Source organism: Cucurbita pepo, unplaced genomic scaffold, assembly GCF_002806865.2.
Source record: "Cucurbita pepo subsp. pepo cultivar mu-cu-16 unplaced genomic scaffold, ASM280686v2 Cp4.1_scaffold000170, whole genome shotgun sequence".
Lineage (NCBI taxonomy): Eukaryota > Viridiplantae > Streptophyta > Magnoliopsida > Cucurbitales > Cucurbitaceae > Cucurbita > Cucurbita pepo.
The window spans coordinates 103,527-126,409 of NW_019646447.1; the positions used below are offsets into that span (position 1 = coordinate 103,527).

Below are 22,883 nucleotides of genomic sequence, written 5' to 3' on the forward strand. Positions count from 1 at the left end.
ACACATATCGTGGGCGAACATAGCAAGACGAGCATCTTCTTTTGAATGGGTCTTTCAAAGACAGTGTCAGACAACACAAATATGTCGACATTGCGCCCTAGGCCATGTGTCGGAGGTTGGTATATGCATTCGCTATCTGGTATGGAGTCCATAAATGACATGACATGAACACAGGGGGATTTATGCTCCAATGAGAATCCAGATGGATGGATATTCAGGATGTCCCAGTGAGATGAGTGACACATGAGTCGGTTTCGATAGGCATGTCTGAGCAAGCCAAGATGGTCAAGCTATCCCTAGACATGAGACGACATCACGATGCATGAGTCATGTTGCTGGGAACCAAGATGATGATAGGATGCGACGTTGCGTTATGAGAGACCTTGGCCTAGAGTAGATGCAAAGTTGAATTGGACGACTTGGCCTAGTGTAGAGGCAAGTCGACTAGAGTCGTAGATGAATGAACATGCATGTATAGACAGCGTGTGTGACTAAGCAAGTTTGGATTCTGCATGAATTTGTTTAGTTGGCAAAATTATGAATATGGATGGAAAATATGAATAGGCTTGAATTTTCCTTAAGCCTTCTCATGAGCCTGTCAAAATCATGATGCCGCATGGTTAATAATGTACGACCATGACTCCGAGAAAAACAGCAGCAAAGATAAAGGACATAGTATTGATATCCACTGTCATAAGAACCAGACAGCAAAGTTTACACCTATGTTTCTGAATTTGTTATCATGCAACATACTATTAGCACAAATTTCAATTATGACATTGATAAGTAAATATATGTCACAATAAATCAAGTGAAGAAATTTCAAAGGAGCAGAGAAACCAACGAATAAATATTCCATGTATAAGATGAATAAATATGGCATTTAATCACATGAGAATCCGATGCGCTACAGTTAAATTTCCTTAGTGAGAAACCCTCGCCCGCGTATCTCTATTGACATTCGTTGCTTTATTCCTCGGCGTGAAAGGCGCGCCTGTGCCCTCTTCAACGCATTCCGCGTCTCTTCTCGTTGAAACCCTATCTCTGACAATTTGTCTCTGTCTCTCTCTCACGTTGACTCTCTCGTCTCTTACTCTCAATCTCTTTTGCAGGCCATCATTTTCCCCAAGGCAAACATTCCTCGGTGGAAGGTATTTTTGGTAAAACCCTAACCCCTTCCTAAACCCTCGAAATTCATCTGCATATGCTATTCTTATGCTTATGCTCTCGAATTGGCCGTAAAGCAGTTTCATCCTCCACTTCTCTCCTATCTACAACTTCTCTCCGCCTCTGCTCCTCAGTTGCACAACCAACGGCGGGGACACAAGCTTCAATGGCGGCGCAGCACCCTAAAGATGAGCACTATCTCAATTCTGTCATTCCTAAACGCATCCAACTTTTTCAGTCGATACAAGCAAAGCTGCTCGCCGACCGTCGTTCTCTTCCCTCTGATCCAATCGAGTTAGTATAACGGTCCCATATGTGGAATTGGATAACCTATGCTTGAGCTCATGAAATCCGAATTTTACTTTGTTCTTTGCTTTTTTAGGATCACCTTGCCGGATGGGACGGTGAAGGCGGGTAAGAAATGGCAAACAGCACCAATAGATGTAGCAAGAGAAATCTCGAAAAGCTTGGCTGCGAATGCTTTGATTGCCCAAGTTGATGGAGTTCTATGGGACATGTGTAGGCCGCTAGAAGGCGACTGTGAGCTTAAGCTGTTCACCTTCGAAAGCGATGAAGGGCGCGACACATTTTGGCATTCTAGCGCTCATATACTTGGACAGGTTGATAGCCCCATGTATTCTCGTGCATTCAATCTGAACTCATTGATGACAGTTCATTACACCGTTTCACCTGTATTGTTTTTCCTGGTTTAGTCGCTCGAGATGGAGTATGGTTGCAAGCTCTGCATTGGACCCTGCACCACTAGAGGAGAGGTATGCATATTTATATCTATTCGTGATGATCCATATTTGGTTGACCAAACAATTTTAAAGTCAAAGAGATGGATGACAAGATATTCTGAAAGTGGGAAGCATTTTTTATTTTGGTTGTCCAACAGCTAAAGGAATTTGCCTATATTGTTGCTATACTTAGGATGTTGAATATAGAGAAAAGGATTTAAACGACTATTGAGCACTACATCTGCCAAATTAACCTAGTACTCCTCTCTGGTAATGCCTCTAATAGTCCAGCTGCAATTTCAGCTTGTCTTCCCTTCTCTCTCTTCTGTTGCCTAGAAATGCAGAGCAAAAATAATTCAGAAAGAACTTGAATTCTGTACCAATTTCAATAGGAGACTCTTTCTTTCAACCTCTTTGCCTAGTTGCGTTCAGAAGCTTGTCATCTTCCATGTGATTTTTTCAGTGTCCATATTTCATCCTCTCAATCAACTTCGCTTTCTTAGTTCTCTTCTTGTCCATATTTAGCATATACCTTTCTTCTCTCTCTTTCGTAGGTCCTTTGCCAATGCACTTTTCCTGTTTATGGCCACAACTCCATGTTATTTGGACGGTGGTCATTCAGCAACTTTTGCTGAATCTTCATCCATACTCTTCAACAATGTGAAGTTCTATTATTTTGACTGCCTAAATTCCATGTGTTCTTTAGCTAGATGCTTCTATTATAGGAAACCTGTGTGAGGATTATTGTAAACCAACTTCTGTCCATTGTATTAAGCCCAAATATTGATCAGAAATTTCGAGAACAAAATTGTGTTTCTTCTCAAGCTTTGAGGAAATCAGCAATAATCCATATGGTTGACTGTGATTCTATTAAGAGCATCAACACAATGGTGCGAACATCATGCAAAGCATTGTGAACACTGAGAAGGATGGGGGTGGCTGTTGGAAAAAGGGACAGTGAAAGAGATAGGAATAGATAGAAGTTGCAGTGCTTTATTAATGTTTTCTAACTCAATGCTTAGAGGGTTACCCAATTCCAGTATTATAGCTTATACATTGGACCAGGAATAGTAAATCATGGAAATCTAGATAAATTCAAATCTACTNATAATGATGGTGTTCGCTGAGGACCACAAAAATCAATATGAACCAGCTGCAGTTTTTTCGAGGCTCTCCATGCCTGTTTAGGAAAGGGTTGCCTATGTTGCTTCCCAAAAATACAAGCACGGTAAGGAGGCATGTCATCATCAATGTCAGTGAGTTCTTCTACCAACTTCTTTGACTNTGTAAGTATGTTTGTTTTAACCCGTACAATGTCTGTCTCAGCTTGTATACCTTTGNATGGCACTAGCTCTAGATATAAAGGCCGTCGAATTTAGAGCAAAGCTTTTTCCTTCCANTTATAAATCTCTTCTTGTAAATCTCTTCTTGTAAATCTCCATCAAACTGATAAACAGGCTACCGCAATGGGCTGCATGTCCCATGTAAATCTCCATAGAACTTTTCGTTTGGTAAGTCAACATCTCCCATGTTCCATTTTTCTCAATGGAATGCATGGCTTTCTTCCATGGCTTTCTTTCCCTCTTCTTTTTCAGCTGCTTCTTCATAACCCATAAGGTCTGAAACAGTAAGAGCAAATTGACATGATGCATATATGTCAGCTAAAGATTTATACTTCTTTGGAGGTGTCTCATCTGAAAATTATTCAAGAGAAGAGTTACTGTTTAGTGATGCTGAAGATGATGAATTTGACAAATTTTGTAATGCAGTGGAGGCACTAGCCTCTAGGAGATGCACTGGAGTTGATCCTTGTCTCTTTATCTGGAGAAACTTCAACTGTAATATCTTGCTGCTCCGGTTCTTTACTCCAATCCCAACTCACATTTTCATCAAATATTGCATCCCTTCTAATTGAAATCTATTTACTAAGAGACTTGTATAATTTATTTATGTCTTTGATTGAGTACAATAGCCAATGAAAATGCATTTTTTAGATTTTTCATCCCCAACGTTTGATGAATTTGAGGATGTTTCAAAGCATAAGTAACACAACCAAAGGCTCGTAATCGACTTACAAATGGTTTCCTTCTATGCCATGCTTCATAAGGAGTTCGATTCACAACAACCTTTGTTGGTGAGAGATTTAATAGATAGACAGATGTTGCTACAGCTTCTGCCCAAAATTGGTTTGAAAGTCTCATTGCTTGTAACATACTTCTTGCCATCTCCACAATAGTTTGATTTTTTCGTTCAGCGATTCCATTTTTCTCTGAAGTGTATAGTGTATGGAGCTGTTAACTCCCTTTGGATACCCTTTTCTTCACAAAACAGATTGAACTATTTAGATATGAACTCGTCACCTCTATCTGTGTGAAGAACTTTAATGTGGCAGCACTTTGGTTCTCTACCATAGCTTTAAAATTCTAGAACTTCTGAAAAGTTTCTGACTTATGTGGTAGGAAGTAAACCCAACTCATGCTACTATAGTCATCAATAAATAATCAATATATACTCCCACCCAAGGACCTAGTTTGCATTGACCCACATAAATCAACATGCAATAAATAGTAAAAAATATATACTCCCACCCAAGGACTTAGTTTGCATTGATCCATATAAATCAGCATGCATTAGTTCTAGACAATGTGAGGCTCTTTTAGCTTTTCCAGGACTTCCTAGTTTGCTTGTCATAAATGCATCCTTGACATAAACTAATTGAATCAATTCTTGGTGATCCGAAAACCATACCTTTATCCGTGAGTATTTTCAGGCCCTTCATATGATTGAATCAATTCTTGGTAATCCGAAAACCATACCTTTATCCTTGAGTATTTTCAGGCTCTTTATATGAAGATGCCCATATCTAAGATGCCATAATGTCGAGTCATCTTTTGTGCTAGCAGCAAGAGCAAAATCCTCCATGTTGGACACATCTAGTGGAAACATCTTATTTAAAGTCGTGACAATTTGAACTTTATGGTATGATTTCTTATTTGTAATGACACATGTGTTGTCATCAAATAGAACGGAATATCTTCANAGGGAATACAAAAAGATATATAGAAAATCTACCTAAATCGGCAGAAAATCTGGTAACAAACCAGTAAACAAAGCTAATCAAATCAAATCAAATCAAAAGTAAATCTAACTCCTAACGGAGATTTAATTAGATACTAACTGACAGCAATCTAAACAAATACGTGATCTTTAACACAACTTCTATCCATTGTATTAAGCCCAAATATTAATCAGAAGTTTCAAGATTGAAACAAAATTGTGTTTCTTCTCAAGCTTTGAGGAAATCAGCAATAATCCATATGGTCTGTGATTCTATTAAGAGCATCAACGCAATGGTGCGAACATCATGCAAAGCATTGTGAGCACTGAGAATGATGGGGTTNTTTCTACCTGCTAAATGGATATTTTCTCTTTTGTTGTTTTCGTTGTTGGTTGTCTCCTCCACTTGTAGTGCCTTTTCTTCGTTCCTTTTTGATGCTCTATTGATTCTTGCCTCATGAGCCTGAAGCGATCCCATCAGTTCATCAATGGAGACTATGGATAGATTCTTAGCTTCTTCTATGGCAGCCACCACATAGTCAAACTTTGGAGTCAAGCTTCTCAACACCTTTGCAACAATTNCTGTGATTCTATTAAGAGCATCAACGCAATGGTGCGAACATCATGCAAAGCATTGTGAGCACTGAGAATGATGGGGTTGGCAACACCCAACTATGAAGGCAGACTTGCGATCAACATCTTATATGATGACAATCCAAAAATCTGAGAAAAGGTGTATAAGTGGTTCTGCAAAGACTTCCATTTAAGATATTGAAAATAGACAAGAAAGTAGTGCACTATTGCTCCTTGTTAATTCTCCATCCAATTGCAAGTGGTTAAGGTTGTTAATTCTCCATCCAATTGCAAGTGGTTAAGGTTGTCCAGTATAGTTTCTTCCACAAAAGCATTTTGATGCACGTATATCTTCTTCGCTTGCAATCTTCTTGGCTTTAAATGTGGAAGTTATAAAAATAATACAATCCACCAAATGTGAACTTCTAAATCCTTCCTCTAGAAGATATGTCTATTTTGTTGAAGCTAAACTGAATGCATGTTATGTTGAGATATGATTCAAAGTATTCAAAATGAAGATATGATTTAAAGTAGTTGAAATATGATTCAAATATTCAAACTACCAAGATTTTAGGAGATTTTAGGAGATTGTTAGTAGATTTGAATTTATCTAGATTTCCATATTTTACTATTTATGGTCCAGTGTATAAGCCTATAAATACTGGAATTGTGTAACTCTTTTAAGTATTGAGTTAGAAAACAATAACAAAGCACGGGAGCTTTCATCTATTTTATCTATTCCTATCTCTTTCACTATCCCTTTTCCAACAATTTTTGGTATCAGAGCCAAGTTCCTTCGACACGAGGGTGAGTGATTATTTTCTTTCACAAAACAAAAATGGCAGTAGCTGGTTTCTTCCTCTGCACCGTTGTTACCAATCTTTAATGGTGAGAAATATGAGTGGTGGAGCATCAAGATGAAGACTTTGCTCAGGTTGCAGGAGCTATGGGACTTGGTGGAGCACGGGTTCGTTGATGTATTTGAACCCACAATAGAAGTAAAGGAGAGACTAAGAGAAACCAGGAAAAACGATGCCAAGACTCTATTCATTATTCAGCAAGCAGTTCATGAGACTATTTTTTCACGAATTGCAGCAGCAACCACATCAAAGCAGGCGTGGTCAATTCTACAGAAGGAGTTTCTAGGAGATTCAAAGGTCATGAAAGTGAAATTGCAATCTCTAAGACGTGATTTTGAAACTCTACTCATGACAAATGGCGAATCAATTGCTGATTTTTTGTCAAGAGCAATGACAATAGTCAGTCAGATGCGTACCTATGGAGAGAAAATCTCAGATGAAACAATTGTTGCAAAGGTGTTGAGAAGCTTGACTCCAAAGTTTGACCATGTGGTGGCTGCCATAAAAGAAGCTAAGGATATATCCATACTCTCCGTTGATGAACTGATGGGCTCGCTCCAGGCTCATGAGGCAAGAATCAATAGAGCATCAGAAAGGAACGAAAAAAAAGCACTACAAGTGAAGGAGACAACCAACAACGAAAACAACGAAAGAGAAAATATTCATTTATCTGGTAGAAGTCGTGGAAGAGGAGGATTTCGTAGCGTTCATGGTGGTCGTGATAACAGGGGTAGATGGAGAAGTGATGCACAGAGACAATTCAATGAACAAAGGAATGTCATACAATGTTACCATTGTAGAAGGTATGGGCACACAAAATCTGATTGTTGGTATAAAAATCAACGAATGAATTTTGCAGCAGAGAATGAAGAAGAAGAAGAAGAAAAGCTGTTTATGGCGTGCATGGATACTAATCCGAAAAAAGGTGACTTATGGTTTGTTGATAGCGGATGCTCGAACCATATGAGGCACCAAATCCTTCAAAGAGCTTGATGAGACGCAAAAAATTAAGGTGCAACTTGGAAATACAAAAGAGATGCAAGTTGAAGGAAAAGGTACAGTGAAAGTCGTAACTAGTCATGGTAAGATAAAACAATTAGATAATGTTCAATTTGTACCTGATTTAGGGTACAATTTATTGAGTGTTGGACAATTGATGACCAGAGGATATTCCGTTCTATTTGATGACAACACATGTGTCATTACACATAAGAAATCAGGCCATAAAGTTCAAATTGCCATGACTTCAAATAAGATGTTTCCACTGGATGTTTCTAACCTGGAGGATTTTGCTCTTACTGCTAGCATGAAAGATGACTCAACATTATGGCATCTTAGATATGGACATCTTTATATGAATGGCCTGAAAATACTCAAGGATAAATGTATGGTTTTCGGATTACCAAGAATTGACTCAACTAATTTATGTGAAGGATGCATTTATGGCAAGCAGACTAGGAAGTTATTTCCTGTTGGAAAAGCTAAAAGAACTTCACATTGTCTAGAACTAATTCATGCTGATTTATGTGGGCTAATGCAAACGAAGTCCTGGGGTGGGAGTATATACTTTTTACTATTCATTGATGATTATAGTCGCATGAGCTTGGTTTACTTCCTACAACATAAGTCAGAAACTTTTCAAAAGTTCCAGATTTTTAAAGCTATGGTGGAGAACCAAAATGGCTGTCACATTAAAGTTCTTCGCACACACAGAGGTGGCGAGTTCATATCTAAAGAGTTTAATCTGTTTTGTGAAGAAGAGGGCATCCAAAGGGAGTTAACAGCTCCCTACACTCCAGAACAAAATGGAATCGCTGAACGAAAAAATCGAGCTATTGTGGAGATGGCAAGAGTATGTTACAAGTAAGGAGACTTCCAAACCAATTTTGGGCAGAAGCTGTAGCAACATCTGTTTGTCTATTAAATCTCTCACCAACAAAAGCTGTTATGAATTGAACTCCTTATGAAGCATGACATGGAAGGAAACCATCTGTAAGTCATTTACGAATCTTTGGTTGTGTTGCTTATGGTTTGAAACATCCTCAAATTCGTCAAAAGCTTGATGAAAAATCTGAAAAATGCATTTTCATTGGCTATTGTACTCAATCAAAGGCATATAGATTATACAACCCCCTTAGTGAAAAGATTTTAGTTAGAAGGGATGCAATATTTAATGAAAACGTGAGTTGGGATTGGAGTAAAGAACAGAAGCAGCAAAAAATTATAGTTGAAGTTTCCCCAAATGAAGAGACAAAGGTCAACTCCAGTGTATCTCTCAGTGCATCCACTGCAACACAAAATGTGTCAAATTCATCATCTTCAGCATCACTGAACAACAACTCTTCTCTTGAAAGAACTTTTGGATGAGACACTTCCAAGGAAGTATAAATCTTTAGCTGACATATATGCATCATGTCAATTTGCTCTTACTGTTTCAGACCCTATGAATTATGAAGAAGCAACTGAAAAAGAAGACTGGAAGAAAGCCATGGCAGTAGAGATGCAGTCCGTGAAGAAAAATGGAACATGGGATATGGTTGACTTGCCAAACGAAAAGTTCTATGGAGATTTGCATGGGACGTGCAACCCATTGCGGTGACCTGTTTATCAGTTTGATGGAGATTTACCAGAAGAGGTTTATGTAACACCGGCAGAGGGATTCATAAAGGAAGACAAAGAAACAAAGGTATACAAGCTGAGACAGACATTATACGGGTTGAAGCAGACATACTTACGAAGGCCTTGTCAAAAGAAAAACTCTGTACTTGACATTTGCAACTTTGAATCAAGGGGAGTGTTGAGATATGATTCAAAGTATTCAAAATGAAGATATGATTTAAAGTAGTTGAGATATGATTCAAATATTCAAACTACCAAAATTTTAGGAGATTGTTAGTAGATTTGAATTTATCTAGATTTCCATATTTTACTATTTATGGTCCAGTGTATAAGCCTATAAATACTGGAATTGTATAACCTTTTAAGTATTGAGTCAGAAAACAATAACAAAGCACTGGAGCTTTCATCTCTTTTATCTATTCCTATCTCTTTCACTCTCCCTTTCCCAACATGTTAGCAGCAAAAACATTACTTACAAATTATTAGGCTTGATAAGCTATGTCCAAAAAACTTGCTCAACAAGAAATCCCAAGTCATTGGAGGAGACAGCATCACAAATTGGAATGTTGATAGATTTTGGCGAATACTTCGTTGGAGAAAACAAAATTGAGAAAATATAATCATGAAGTTTCTTTTCCTTATTTCATCGGCAAGATAGATTTCAATTTGAGGATAAGTCAACTTTTTTGATTCTTTGGCTCGATAATTTTGTTCAAGGGAAATCATTGAACTTTTGAGTATAAGTCAACTTCTTTTGATTCTTTTTCAATTACACCTTGGCCATCATCTTATCAAATTGGAAATCTCTTTTCTGGTCTTTTGGTGTAGAAGTGGGATCTCTCTTTCTCTTGCCCTTAGGCTGTATTTTTTGGTTATGTGCATAATGTATTCTTGCTTCTTATAATAAAGGAGAGAGAGCAATTTTTATTTGAATTTTATCAAGAGAATTGATCTCTGTGTGCCAAGGACCATCAAAAGAACCTTGCTTCTTTTGGAATTTCCGACAATATCAAATGTCACATTCCAAAGCAAGGGTGAAGGACCTTGACCTGTTTTTGATAGAACGTCCAACATCTTTTGGAGAAAAATATCTAGATTATATCTTTTTTCTGAGTTCAGCAACATGTGGCCTGTGGGGGGGGTGGGGTTTTTGAACTTTTAGGTCGAGGATATGTGTCCTAATCGGATAAACTATCCTTAGATTGGAAGAAAAAAAAAAAAAAAAACCCAAATTATCTAGTGATTGGAGACTGGATTATCTTTGTGGTGTAGTGTAGATGAACCCTCCTTTGTTTAGGGAGATCATAGTTCAGTTCCTTCATATTTTGGCTAAAATGTGCGTTTAACTGCTGACTTTGATTTATTGGTGTATGAAACTGAACCAATATCTAAATAGGTGAAAATAGCCAAAATATTTATTTTGGGCCTGGTTGGGTTTACAATCTTAGCTCAATGGGGATGGTGTGAAGGGAAAAGTTGGAAAGAGATGGGTTTGTGGGAGAGGGAGAGTGAAAATGTCACGAATGAGAGAGAGGGTCGACCTATGCGGATGCACCAAATTTGAGTTTCATTTTAGTTACAATGCTGAAAGTTATTGGTACAACACTAATTCTCCTTATTACAAATGCACATGGAGTTGAAAATTACCTATTGGATTGTGAGTTGGTATTGAAATAGGGGGCGATGTAGCCTAGTGAGGGGAGTGATGAAGGTGGAGGGAGATCAAATTGCTACTGGTGGAAAGAGGGTTATGGGTCTACCACGACAAAAACTAAAAGGAAGAAAGACATCTGGAAAGTATGAAACTCTAGGGTTCATATATATTGGTTTAGATCATTTCATATTATTTATTTCAAGCAAGCCACACACCAAGCATCTCCAGGGAAGAGTTCTGAATTGAGTGAGCAAACCCATATCTCCGAAGGATTTGATTCAAATCCTCAATTGTCTCCTACAAAGAACAGTGCAGCCCCATCAAGAAAGATGAGTGTCTTCGAATATGGATGGAAAGAAATCAAAGGTTTTTTTGGGGAAAAGAACGAGGCTACAATAGATTTTTTTAGAATGCTATTTACCTAGCCACATCTTGGCGTAATTTGTCACTTCTTTTTTAATCTTATAGTTATGCTTCTCTCTTGTCCAATGGGAGATGTTATTGTCACATTCTTTTATAAATTTCGTACAACAATAAATTGTTTCTTATAAACACTGTATGTACCTTCTCTAATTTTTATGCTTGCAGTTTTGTTTCCTATAGACTAATTGGACTTCCATGTCAGGGATTCTATTATGATGCTTTTTATGATGATTTGGGCTTGAATGATGACCACTTCAAGAAAATTGAGTCTGGTGCATTGAAGGCTGTATCGGTATTGTCCTATTTTATTTTTCTTGATAAGGAGTTGACCCCACTTATTTCATATAATTAAAATCTGGTTTTTATGTTTTTCCATGAATTTACACGTGGAAGAAGTATGTTAATAGTTATATATATAAAGAATGCTCATGACTATTTTTTTTTTCTTTCTTTCATTATTATCTTTCCTTCGAAGGGAGAGGACTGGTGTTGCTTGTAATTTCATTGTCTTTCTCATATGAAAAAGGCTCAGCCAAGGTTTTGTGACCAATTTTACATACTGTAGCGCTGTGCTAGAGAGTTCACATCCTAACCCTAGTTAACTTTAGTTTCATTTATTATAAAGAGTGTAAAGATTCAGTGCAAGTATACTATCCCTTTGGTTGTTCAAATTTTTATGACTAGTTGTGAATCAATAATTGACAATCGATATTTTCTTGTAACAAAATTGTCAAACGATGTGAAAGTGTATGAGAAGCTAGAAACTACAGTGCAGATCTTTTGCTACCTCCACTTTGTTAGTGCTTGCTTATCATCTATTTATTAACTGTATTATTGTCTTTTTAGCTAGAAAATAAACTGCTGCAAGATTCTTCCCAATAAAGTATTCAATGATCTGGTTTCATGCATGAGTGTATCATTACAGAGTATTATTGTTGTCAGCGGAATAATTCAATCTATTTTTCTTTAATTTTCAGGAGAAACAACCATTTGAGCGCATTGAAGTTTCAAGGGAACAAGCTCTTGAAATCTTTTCCGACAATAAATTCAAGGCAATTGAATAAAATTTGCAGTTCATTTGATGATTGGTGATTGAAGCTCTAATATTCCTATTTATGTATGATTTTAATCAGGTTGAAATCATCAATGATTTGCCAGAAGACAAGACTATCACTGTTTATAGATGTGGTCCCTTGGTTGATTTATGTCGTGGTCCCCACATACCAAATACATCATTTGTGAAGGCATTTGCATGCCTGAAGGTAATTATTTATTTTCTTGTTTACTCAAATCTGAATGTAATGTTTGAACCTTATCCGGGATATATAGTCGGAAGAACAATTAGCTATGTTCTTCAAAACAAATAAATTCAACTGTCACTGATCCTGATTATACTACACGTTCGGAATGACTTGGTGTTTGCACAAAGTTTTAGATATGGCATTTCTGGAGTTCTCGGATTGGTGGTTTAAGGGAAAAGCTATATCATTTAAAAGAGCTCTACCAGAGCTGTCATTAGGTTGATTTAGATTAAAAGGATCAATCAAAATTCTAAGAAAATGGAGATTTTTGTAGCTTTTGGGAGATTGTACAGGGCATCCTATCTTAAGAAAACCTACACAAATAACTTTTCTTTCTTTCTAGTGTTTCCAACTTTGATTGTGGTTGTTTATTAGATCCATTTTTTGGGTGCTCGGGAAGAGATGCCTTATCTTCTTGCCCTTTATTCTGTGTATTTTGTCATTTTGATATTTATTTATGAAGCTGTCATACTTAATTTGAAATTTCAGGCATCATCGGCCTATTGGAGGGGAAGTAAAGATCGTGAAAGCCTACAAAGAGTTTATGGGATATCTTATCCTGATAAAAACCGTTTGAAGGTGCTTTTTATAATTTCTTTATTAGTTCTTATAAACCACATATTTTTGCTGATTCAACGAGGATGTGTTGAACTTAGGTTGTGATTGAAAATTAATATGTTGATTTGATTACAATCGGAAAAGTTCAGTTTCACATGCATATTGCATTAAAAGGGTTTTCCATCCATATTATTCCCTTCTTTTTGTTGGCACTGTCTTATTTTGAAGTCTGTGTTTGTGCAGGAATACATCAATATGCTTGAGGAGGCAAAGAAGTATGATCATAGATTACTGGGTACAAAGCAGGAGCTTTTCTTTTGTCATCCACTTAGGTAAGTGCTTGATTAACTCAAAAGTGTAGCCACCTGTGACTATTACTGTTCTTGAAATCCTCTTGTCATATCGATCGTAGCCCTGGAAGCTGGTTCTTCCTTCCTCATGGGGCTCGGATCTACCACAAACTGATGGAGTTTATGCGAGCTCAATATAGGGATCGAGGTTATGAAGAGGTTGACATCCAATGTTATTGGTCCTTGTAGAATTGTAATTCATAGATATATCTTAATACCTAACACTTTCAGTTCTTTTGCAGGTTGTGTCACCAAATATGTTCAATATGCAACTATGGGAAACGTCTGGTCATGCTGCAAATTATAAGGAGAATATGTTCTTATTTGAGGTTCGGCCTTGAAATAATATCTAGACATTGGCTTTATGCGTATTTTTTTTAAAAGGGAACTTGCATATTAAACCAAAAGAGATTTCAGGAGGTAAGGTAGACTTTCAAACTAGCCAGAGCCATTCAAGGCTTTCCAATTGATTTGAATATCAATTGCACTATCAGAGAGTATACTCATTTAGAAACTAAAAAAAGAAATTGCACTATCAGAGCCTTGAGGGAAGTTGAGAAAATATGATGAACTTTTTGCTAATCGTTTTCCAGAAAATATTCCTGAGAGATCACACTTCCTCTTAAGGATCATCCTTGTAGAAAATTGCTAGCCAAAGAAATGCGAGGGATGAAGTCTTTAACTGTACAACAATGTCATCAATAGTTTTCTGCTTGAAGGAAAACAAAACACAAAGTTGAAGCAATAAAAAAGAGACAGATGATCAAACGTATCAAAGGATTTGCTATAATCAGGAAAAGCAAATTTTGGATTTTTTTTNTTTTTTTTTTTTTGTATATCCATTGTAAAGACTTTGTGAATGGATAAGGTTGGCAGTGTGAGCTTCTAAATTCTTGTACAGATTGAAAAGCAGGAATTTGGATTGAAACCGATGAATTGCCCTGGCCATTGTTTGATGTTTCAGCATAGAGTTCGTTCTTATAGGGGTAAGTTCGGGTGCATCCATGTTAATATGTAAAATTTCTCAGTATTTAAAAAAAAAAACAAAAATTATTCTGGTGAGTGTGATGTCCGCAGTTCATTGTCACTCAGTGTAAATCTTTGTAGTCTACCACATTTAGTGAACTTGTTCATTTATCTTTTTTTCTTCTTCTTGATTTTTCTATTGGTCAATTGTTTCTTTAATGTTTACTATTGATCTGCAGAACTTCCTCTTCGGTTAGCTGATTTTGGGGTCTTGCACCGTAATGAGGCTAGTGGGGCTCTGACTGGATTGACTCGTGTGAGAAGATTTCAGCAGGTATTTCTAAGTGCTGTTGTATTTATGAAATTGTGCTTGGATATAATTTTGTTAGCATCTTATTATATAGGTTCCATACGGTTTCCGTAGCTTGGTTCTTTGGGTATGTTAATTTGGTTGGTATTCTATATGCATACACAGTCTACTTAATAAGTTCAGTCCACTTTTGCAGGATGATGCTCATATCTTCTGTAGGGAGTCACAGGTTAATATTATTTAATTGATATGCGACGAGTATTATTTGTGAGATTATTAAGATCCCTCTTTTCTTATGTTTCGTGTTCATTATATAGATAAAAGATGAAGTCAGGGGAGTCCTAGAGTTCATCCAATATGCTTATGACATTTTTGGGTTCACATTTGAGCTGAAGCTATCAACGGTATGTTAGCGTTTTTTTTTTTTTTCCCTTTTTTGTTTTTTAAGGTGTAACAGGGAAATGATTTTTTCTGTAAAAATTGATGACAAAACATATGTATTTATTTTAGTAAAGAATGCATTTAAAGAATATTTCTTTGTCCTTACCTTCACTTAATTTGAATTCCAGTAATGATATCTGATGCATTTTTTGTTAGGGAGGACACATCCTACTTTCCCTTCATCGAATTCTTTTGATGAAACTGTTTTCTTGTACAAAATTTTTTTAGTGTGAAAATATTTAGAAATGTTGCGTCACTTGTCAATCTAGGTTTCGAATTTGAAATTATATTGCCTTTACATTCATGCTAGTTTTTTGGTTATTGAAAAACATGATAGTTTTTCTTATAAAAAAATGAAAATTTTGGCTCTAACACACCAATCCCTGTTTACGTTGACTTTCTGTATAAGTTGTATTGTGTTTCTGTTTTGCCCCCTTTTACATCTCCTTGCACTAATGTAGAGCTGCGGACTCTAGTGTACTTCTATTACTTCTATTTTTGAAAGAAAATCATCAAGTTTAGAAATATAATTCCGAAGCTTCCCCTTATGCTCTTCTTACCGAAATCAGTTTGCTAAAAAAATACCACCCCACTTCACTCTTTCTTGCTAAACTCTCAGTAATGTGGAACAAAAAAGGCTGTAAGACTTTCGTGCTGCCCTGGCTGGTGAACTTCCTACTAGTTTAGTAAGCCTCTCTTGACTATTGGGTGTATCGAGTGTGTCTTTTGTTCCTGGGCTTATCATTCAGCACCAACTCCTTTGTAAGTTCTGATGGTGAAGGCCCCATACGTAAAAAATATGGTGTGTATTGAATCCTCTAGCAAATCAAGCTTGTAGGCTGCTGCCCTACTTCTGAAATATTCTCATTATACTTTGCCATAGAGGCCCATTGATGAGGATGCAGCTTAGGATACACGCATTCATTAACCTTGAATTCACCATCCCATTGAATGAGCATTAGCCACTTGCTTCATTTGACGTTCCTTGAGCACATTGATGATGGCTGCGTTTCTTTTTCTCATTTGTTGATGAAGGGCAAATACCATTGACTTATTGCTAGTATAAAAGGTAGGGGGTGGGAGATCTTATCCATGAACAATCACCTCTACCCCAGCTCTAATCTCTACTACAGCTTAACGTTTCTCAGTTGAAACTTCCTCATTCGATGTAGCCTCTAATTGAGTTTAGAGATAAATATTCAAGTTTCTAGGTAATAGTTGACGAGCTCCTCTTTATGCTCTCCTTACCAAAAAGAGGGAAACAGAAGATAGATGCCACCGTCTCGCACTTTATCTGCCTAGTATTCTCCATGATGCGCATTCTACCCACCATTAACAATACACTCCTGCTTGCACTTTCCACATTTTCTACCTTTGCTTCCTTTCCTTTCATAGATTCTTTTAACCTTGGGCCTATTAAACTCCTAGTCCGTGTATGTATCTTAATGATTACTATGTCCATTTATCTAAAGATGTGCCCCAGAATCTTTATAACATCGATACTCCTCTTGCACTTTTCACATTTTCTACCTTTGCTTCCTTTCCTTTGATAGAATCTTTTAACCTTGGGCTTATTAGAGTCCTAGTCCTTGTATGTATCTTAATGAGTACTATGTCCATTTATCTAAAGATATGCCCCAGAATCTTTATAACATTATCAACTCCTCTCTACCCAACTCTCAATTTGTATGCCGTTTTTCTCTTTACCAGTTGGATGACAGGTTCATGTTCAACATCTCACTGCTTTTTCTTATTAGTATTTATTATGATCTTGTAGAGGCCAGAGAAATACCTTGGAGATTTGGAAACATGGGAGAAAGCTGAAGCTGCACTTACAGAAGCACTGAATGAGTTTGGGAAGCCCTGGCAGGTACTTGTAATTGTGGTTGAATCTGCATTATGTTCATCTTTGATTCACTTAACTGCTATGCTAGTACAATGACATGAACCTCACGAATTTGAATTCACTTTAATTGGTTTTTAACCATTTTTCCTAGTGTTCGTTAAATTTCTTTGCGCTCCTGATCGAATTTCGCTAAATTTGAATTCTCTGCATTTGACGTAGCTACTTCATGAATAAATTTTAGCCTCTTTCCTCTCTCTCTCTCTCTACACCCCATTCCATCTTTTAAGTGTTTGCAGATTTATGCCACTACTTGTGGATCTTGCTTATAAATCAGTTTGGTTCTTTAGGACTCTCCTGGTTTATTTATTTTTCTTTATCTCTTTTTGTCACTTTACATTATCATATTGTGATCTATTTTCTTAATATGCTTTCTTAAAGCATGGCTTTTACTTGCAATTTTGGCTTTTTAAGTAAATTTCCAGCGATAACATTTTGGTAGCGGCGGGAAATGAAAGTTTGAAGACCAAAGACATAGCTCTATGTTTGTTTCATTATATTGTTGCTATCTCTAATAAATTTTGAAGATCAATCCAATGAGCCATGAGAAGATACTATTTAATGGAAACAAGGGAAAAAAGTGGTCGTAATTATTTAGAAACCTTTCTTAAAGCATGGCTTTTACTTGCAATTTCAAAAGGCTTTTTAAGTAAATTTCCAGTGATAACATTTTGGTAGCCAGGGGAAAAGAAAGTTTGAAGACCAAAGAGTTAGCTCTATGTTTATTTCATTCTATTGTTGCTAACTCTAATAATTTTTGAAGATTCATCCAATGAGCGATGTGAAGATGTTATTTAATGGAAACAAGGGAAAAAAGTGGTCGTAACTACGTAGAAACCTTTGACTTCATTAGTGTTAGATTATGTGAGAACCTACTGGAGTGAAAAAATTGGTGAATCAGCAATCCAAATTGAACCAGTCAAAATTGACTGGTTTGGTTCGAATAAGAAAAAATTATATCTTGTGTCTACTTTCAGAACGTTGACTTTTTTTTGGTTTTGTTTTATTATTCAAAATAACTATAAAAAAAGAAAAAAAAAAAATATTGATTCGAGGTTTTATATATTAGGGGATAAAAAAAAGACCCTAGAATTTCAATTAACCCACATTCTCTTATATTCACACTGGCGTGCTGTGGCACAGCAATAGAACCCTTCACACAGACCCATTAGCTACATTGAGTCCCCGCCCTAAGACCTCACAACTCATCGTACAAATTACAAATAAATTTTGCTTCTTTTAAAAGCCTCAACTCGAAAGAGATCATAATCTTCCAATTTTGAATAGTATGTTTAAATATTTTTGTTTGTCAAATGAAATCTTGTTGAGAAACTATCTTAGCTCCTCTATGGGAATTCCATCCCTCTGAAACCAATATCCCACTCAAATTTGGTATGTGGCTCGGCCCAAATATGGGTTATGAGAGCCATCCATGGTGTTAAGAACTTGCTTAGGAAAAAGTGATACTATTATCCATTCCTCTTCTCGTTTGTAAGTATGTCCATAAACTTACAAAATTTTGTGTGAGGCTGAGCCCTAGTATGTGTACAGAGTCATCTTTCTATAATTGTTGTAGTTTTTTTGTTCACTCTCTGTATAAAATATTTGATAGGAATGGTATTAAGATGGTTATGAATATTGTTAGGAGGGTGTTAAGGGTATGTTAGTAACTAGTTAAGGAGTTTTTTAAGAGAGGTTTTTTTAAGTACTGCTGAGCGTAAAAGATTGAAGGCAAGCAATTACTGCGTTAGTTTAGGTTTGAGTGATATCAAGGAAGGCAGGTTCCAAGTACCTCGAATTGTTTGGTAGTGATTTTTCAATATTTTCTTCTTTATCAATATAGTTCTGACTCCCCTATCAATATCTACCACATTTTCTTCCTGGCTAGCTTTTAGTCATGGTGTTCTTGATCGTAAGAGAATCAAGATATTTCCTAATATGCAAATATTGGAAGTCGTTAAATTTTCGATATCTCGGATCACAGGTCGCCACATACACTCAAAGGTAAAAAGGGCTGTAAATTTTTCTTTTGTAAAATAGGAGACTCAAGGAGTTTAAAATTTAAATATGTATTCAAAACCAACATAAAAGTAGTTTAAAAGTAATATCCGCAGGGTCAAATCAAAATGGTTTAAAAAAATACACTAGTTTTGAGAAGTAGGTTTAAATTAATAGTAAAATGACAAGAAGGAAGAAGGCTCGATCTAAAAGGCACCCCTGCAGCTACACGGCTCTGCACGCTCCCACCATCAACAGTGGCCTACACTCCATTGAAGATGTAATTTCTATCGAGTACTTTATATTTCTATTGTAATTTTTGTTGGACAACAACTTTCATATCACTGTCGTTTATGTATTAATGAAACCAATGCTGTTTTGTTATGTTCAATTTGAGTAGTTAATTTATTTAGAAGTATCATTATGACAATATTATTAAAAAAGTCTCCAGTGTGACCGTGTCTTACATTTTTAGAAATTAGTGTGAAACTGTGTCCGTGTTGTGTCTTGTCCATGCTTCTTAGTATAAATCTTATGTCTATCTATGTTGACAACATTTTAGCTCTCTATGCTTATTTACCTTTTGAGGTTTGTGTCTCCTTGACCAATGGATTATCTGACATAGATCAATGAAGGAGATGGTGCATTCTATGGACCGAAGATAGATATTAGTGTATCCGATGCATTGAAAAGAAAATTTCAATGTGCAACCCTTCAGGTATTATATACTTGTGTTTGTAGCATCTTGTTTGCATTTGTTGCGTGGGCTTTAAAACCAAACAAAAACATTTACACGTTGGGTATATTTGCAGTTGGATTTCCAGCTTCCTTCTCGCTTTGATTTGTATTACTCAGCAGAGGATGAGGCCAAAAGGGAGCGACCTGTTATGATTCATAGAGCAATCTTGGGGTCCGTTGAGAGAATGTTTGCTATTTTGTTGGAGCACTACAAAGGGAAGTGGCCCTTTTGGCTTAGTCCACGTCAAGCAATTGTTTGCCCTGTATCAGAAAAATCTCAATCTTATGCACTGAAGGTACCACTTGAAGTGTTATTGGTTTGATTTCCTTACAACGAATCTGTTTTCCTGTCTCACTGTCAAAATTCTAGTTTTCAAAATCTTCAGCCTGATATATTGTTGGATTTGCTCACTCCATATAAGTTTATTTTCATTAAATGTAAATGTAGAGAGCCTCTGACATGAATACATGCTGTAGTACAATACACACAGGAAATTGAGTACATGACTTGTCTGGCTGTTACGTTTTATATATCATGATTAATCTTGCTGTTTTATTTTTTTTGTAGGTGCGTGATTTAATTCATGATGCTGGTTTTTATGTTGATGTGGATGTAACAGACCGAAAGATTCAGAAGAAGGTGAGTTCAATATATATTTACCTTTAGTTATTCATGTTCATGGTTTTGTGCCTTGTTGAATTAAATATTTCTTACTTCGCTGGTTCTTCAACATAGAAGTGAGTTGCCTGCCCTAATGCGTCTTGCAATTTAAATGTGTCTGAAACAAACTAATACGTCTGATTATTGTAGTATTTTATGCTGTTTACTCAATACAATGGATTAATGAGTCTTAATTTAATGGTTGGTTAAGATTGATAGATTCCTTGTATGAGCAACGGGTATCTTGGTTTCTTGCAGGTGCGAGAAGCACAGTTGGCACAATATAACTACATATTAGTCGTTGGTGAGGAGGAGGCCAACACTGAACAGGTTTCAACGCTTATAATGACTTTGTTTGTTCCGTTGCTTGTTTTTTACTTTAAAAGGCGAAAATTACCCAATTTAATGGTCCTATACACTTTTCCCATATAAATTTTCTATATATGTATGTTATATTTCCCAAAGAATGATCTTGATCGAGTCTTATCCGGTTTAGTTAAATGTGTAGTATTGAACCCTTGTGTTGTGGCAGGTGAGTGTACGGGTGAGAGATAAGGGTGATCACTCAGTGATGAGTATCGAGAACCTGCTCGAACACTTCAAGATAGAAGTTGCAGCCTTCCATTAGATCCTTCTGCATTTGACAATATAGCAAGTTGGGGGCAGTCGTCGTAAGATATTACTGATAAACTGATTGTTGCGAGAAAGGTCAGATGCCTTCTCACCATAATTTACAACTCAATTGTTGTTTGGCTTCCCCCTATTACCTGAATACATTGGTTTCCTTGTCTGGGATTTTGTTTCCACTTTCTCAACTGTGTTGATGTATATCTGTTTTTGGTTTAATCCATGGAGAATTCTTGAAGTAGTTGGTTGGAGGCTTTGGGTTGTGCAGGGGCCTAAACTAGAAAGATTTTAATGATTTTTAGTGCAGATGCCTACCGGTCATGGATGAAGGCGCCAAAACTAAGAAAACTTCGTACCAGAAACTCAGATAGTTTACTTGAAATTGTTCCAAGTATCTGAAAAATATCTGTTTAAAAATGTCATCCAGTTTAATATTGATACAAGCTGAACTGCCATGCCGCACCAAAAATGCATCAAAATTAATATTATCAAAACGTGTTCGGTGACTTTGCCTTTATGCATATGTAATATTAATAGGGTTTACATTTCTATTTGTTGATGTTTTATTTTCACCGAGCATAAAAACGCAATGAAATTTGTCTGTAAAATTGAATGGGTTGAAAAGCCATATGTTCTTATTTCGTTGCCTTTACAGTATCATTACTTGACTTTTGAAGCTTTGAATCTCCGGACGAAAAATGAAAATTTTTAAGGCAAATAAAATAAGAAATCTAGTAAATTTTTGTGCAAATTCCATCTCATATAAGCTGGTGCAAGTCTAAACAATAGGTTTAGGATGCAATTTCAAACGAAGTATATATCATTCAAAATTCACAGATAGAGTTGATGCCTCTGGATGACTTTGCATAGTTTTCAAGCCCTCTTCTTCCCTCACGGGTAGTCAACAAACACTTGGAAAAGAAAGAGTTTTTTAGTATGAATTTGTAAGCATCTTACTTGTAAGTTTTCATTACCTCAAATTTCTAAATTATAATGAGATATTCTCTAGTTTTTTTTTAGTAATTTCATAACTAATTTATAGTCATTAGAGCAGTTTCTTTATTTGTCACACAGATATTGTGAGAATCTAGGAGTTATTCATTGGATTTTAGCATTGCGTATCTAATGGTCGACGTATCTCATTGAATGACGAGTGTCGTGAGTTAGTGAAGATGTTATATAAATCAACCATATATAATATTATTGATATATTTTAACTTTTTTCCCATAAGTTTTATGTTACAACCTCATACTAAACTACAATGATGCATTGATGATGCACTTCATATTAGATATATTATTTTTTATCTTTTATCATTAATTTGTTATTGGTATATCACTTATTTATCTACATCTTTTGATATGTAGATCAAACATACATATGTATTTTGTCTTCCACAACCTCATTAAAAATGCATACAAAATATACCCAACACATTTACAACCAGAGTATTTTCGTATACTACTCGCTTGATATCTACCAATCTGAGGTAATATAACATCCTCAACCTCTACAACATTCCAATTCAAATGGTTGACTCACGTACTACTTCATACATATTATGAGACTTAAATATTCATACATTCATCTCAAACATAAATAGCATCATAAAAAAAAAAAAAAATAAAAATAAAAAACATAGTTGAAAACAGGAAAAACCACCTCTTCTATCAAAATTTATAAAATAAAATATTGTTGACCTATTCTAACGTAAATCTATAACTTAAATGAAAAAGAAAAAAAAAATCGCCATCAAGATTTGATTCCATGGCAGCGATGCCGNAATGAAAAAGAAAAAAAAAATCGCCATCAAGATTTGATTCCATGGCAGCGATGCCGTACAAGGGGTCCTTGCAGTTGCCTAAATAATGTTAAACGTAGATTGGGTATTTAAAAATATTCAGTGAGTGATTCCACTATTGTGGTAGAAAATACA

The 22,883-nt window shown here is 36.0% G+C and overlaps 1 protein-coding gene across 8 annotated transcripts; it reads left to right on the plus strand.

The window, feature by feature from the left end:
* Positions 1-964: 964 nt before the first annotated feature.
* On the plus strand, positions 965-21,497 carry LOC111784195 (threonine--tRNA ligase, mitochondrial 1-like). 8 transcript variants are annotated; one of them, XR_002813496.1, is made up of 21 exons: positions 965-1,461; positions 1,550-1,787; positions 1,881-1,940; positions 11,296-11,385; positions 12,071-12,145; positions 12,227-12,355; positions 12,884-12,973; positions 13,196-13,284; positions 13,365-13,461; positions 13,545-13,631; positions 14,204-14,288; positions 14,508-14,602; positions 14,775-14,807; positions 14,896-14,982; positions 16,797-16,889; positions 19,546-19,638; positions 19,733-19,954; positions 20,227-20,298; positions 20,578-20,649; positions 20,852-21,027; positions 21,249-21,497. XR_002813496.1 is itself a non-coding variant. In XM_023664978.1 (21 exons), the coding sequence occupies exons 2-21, from the start codon at positions 1,334-1,336 to the stop codon at positions 20,945-20,947; spliced, it is 2,031 nt and encodes a 676-aa protein (XP_023520746.1). In that variant the 5' UTR covers positions 966-1,160; positions 1,245-1,333; the 3' UTR covers positions 20,948-21,197. The 8 variants fall into 8 exon arrangements, 6 of the variants coding, with proteins under 6 accessions (XP_023520743.1, XP_023520746.1, XP_023520745.1 ...); XR_002813497.1 differs by having other exon boundaries at positions 21,254-21,497; XM_023664978.1 differs by lacking the exon at positions 21,249-21,497 and having other exon boundaries at positions 966-1,160; positions 1,245-1,461; positions 20,852-21,197.
* The last annotated feature ends 1,386 nt before the right edge of the window (positions 21,498-22,883 follow it).

Excerpts from the sequence above, each read along its gene's own strand:
- LOC111784195 (XM_023664975.1), top strand. The coding sequence starts at position 1,205 with ATGCTATTCTTATGCTTATGCTCTCGAATTGGCCGTAAAGCAGTTTCA. Across the intron at positions 14,289-14,507 it reads TAGAGTTCGTTCTTATAGGG|AACTTCCTCTTCGGTTAGCT; the intron begins GTAAGTTCGGGT and ends ATTGATCTGCAG. Across the intron at positions 20,299-20,577 it reads ACCGAAAGATTCAGAAGAAG|GTGCGAGAAGCACAGTTGGC; the intron begins GTGAGTTCAATA and ends GGTTTCTTGCAG.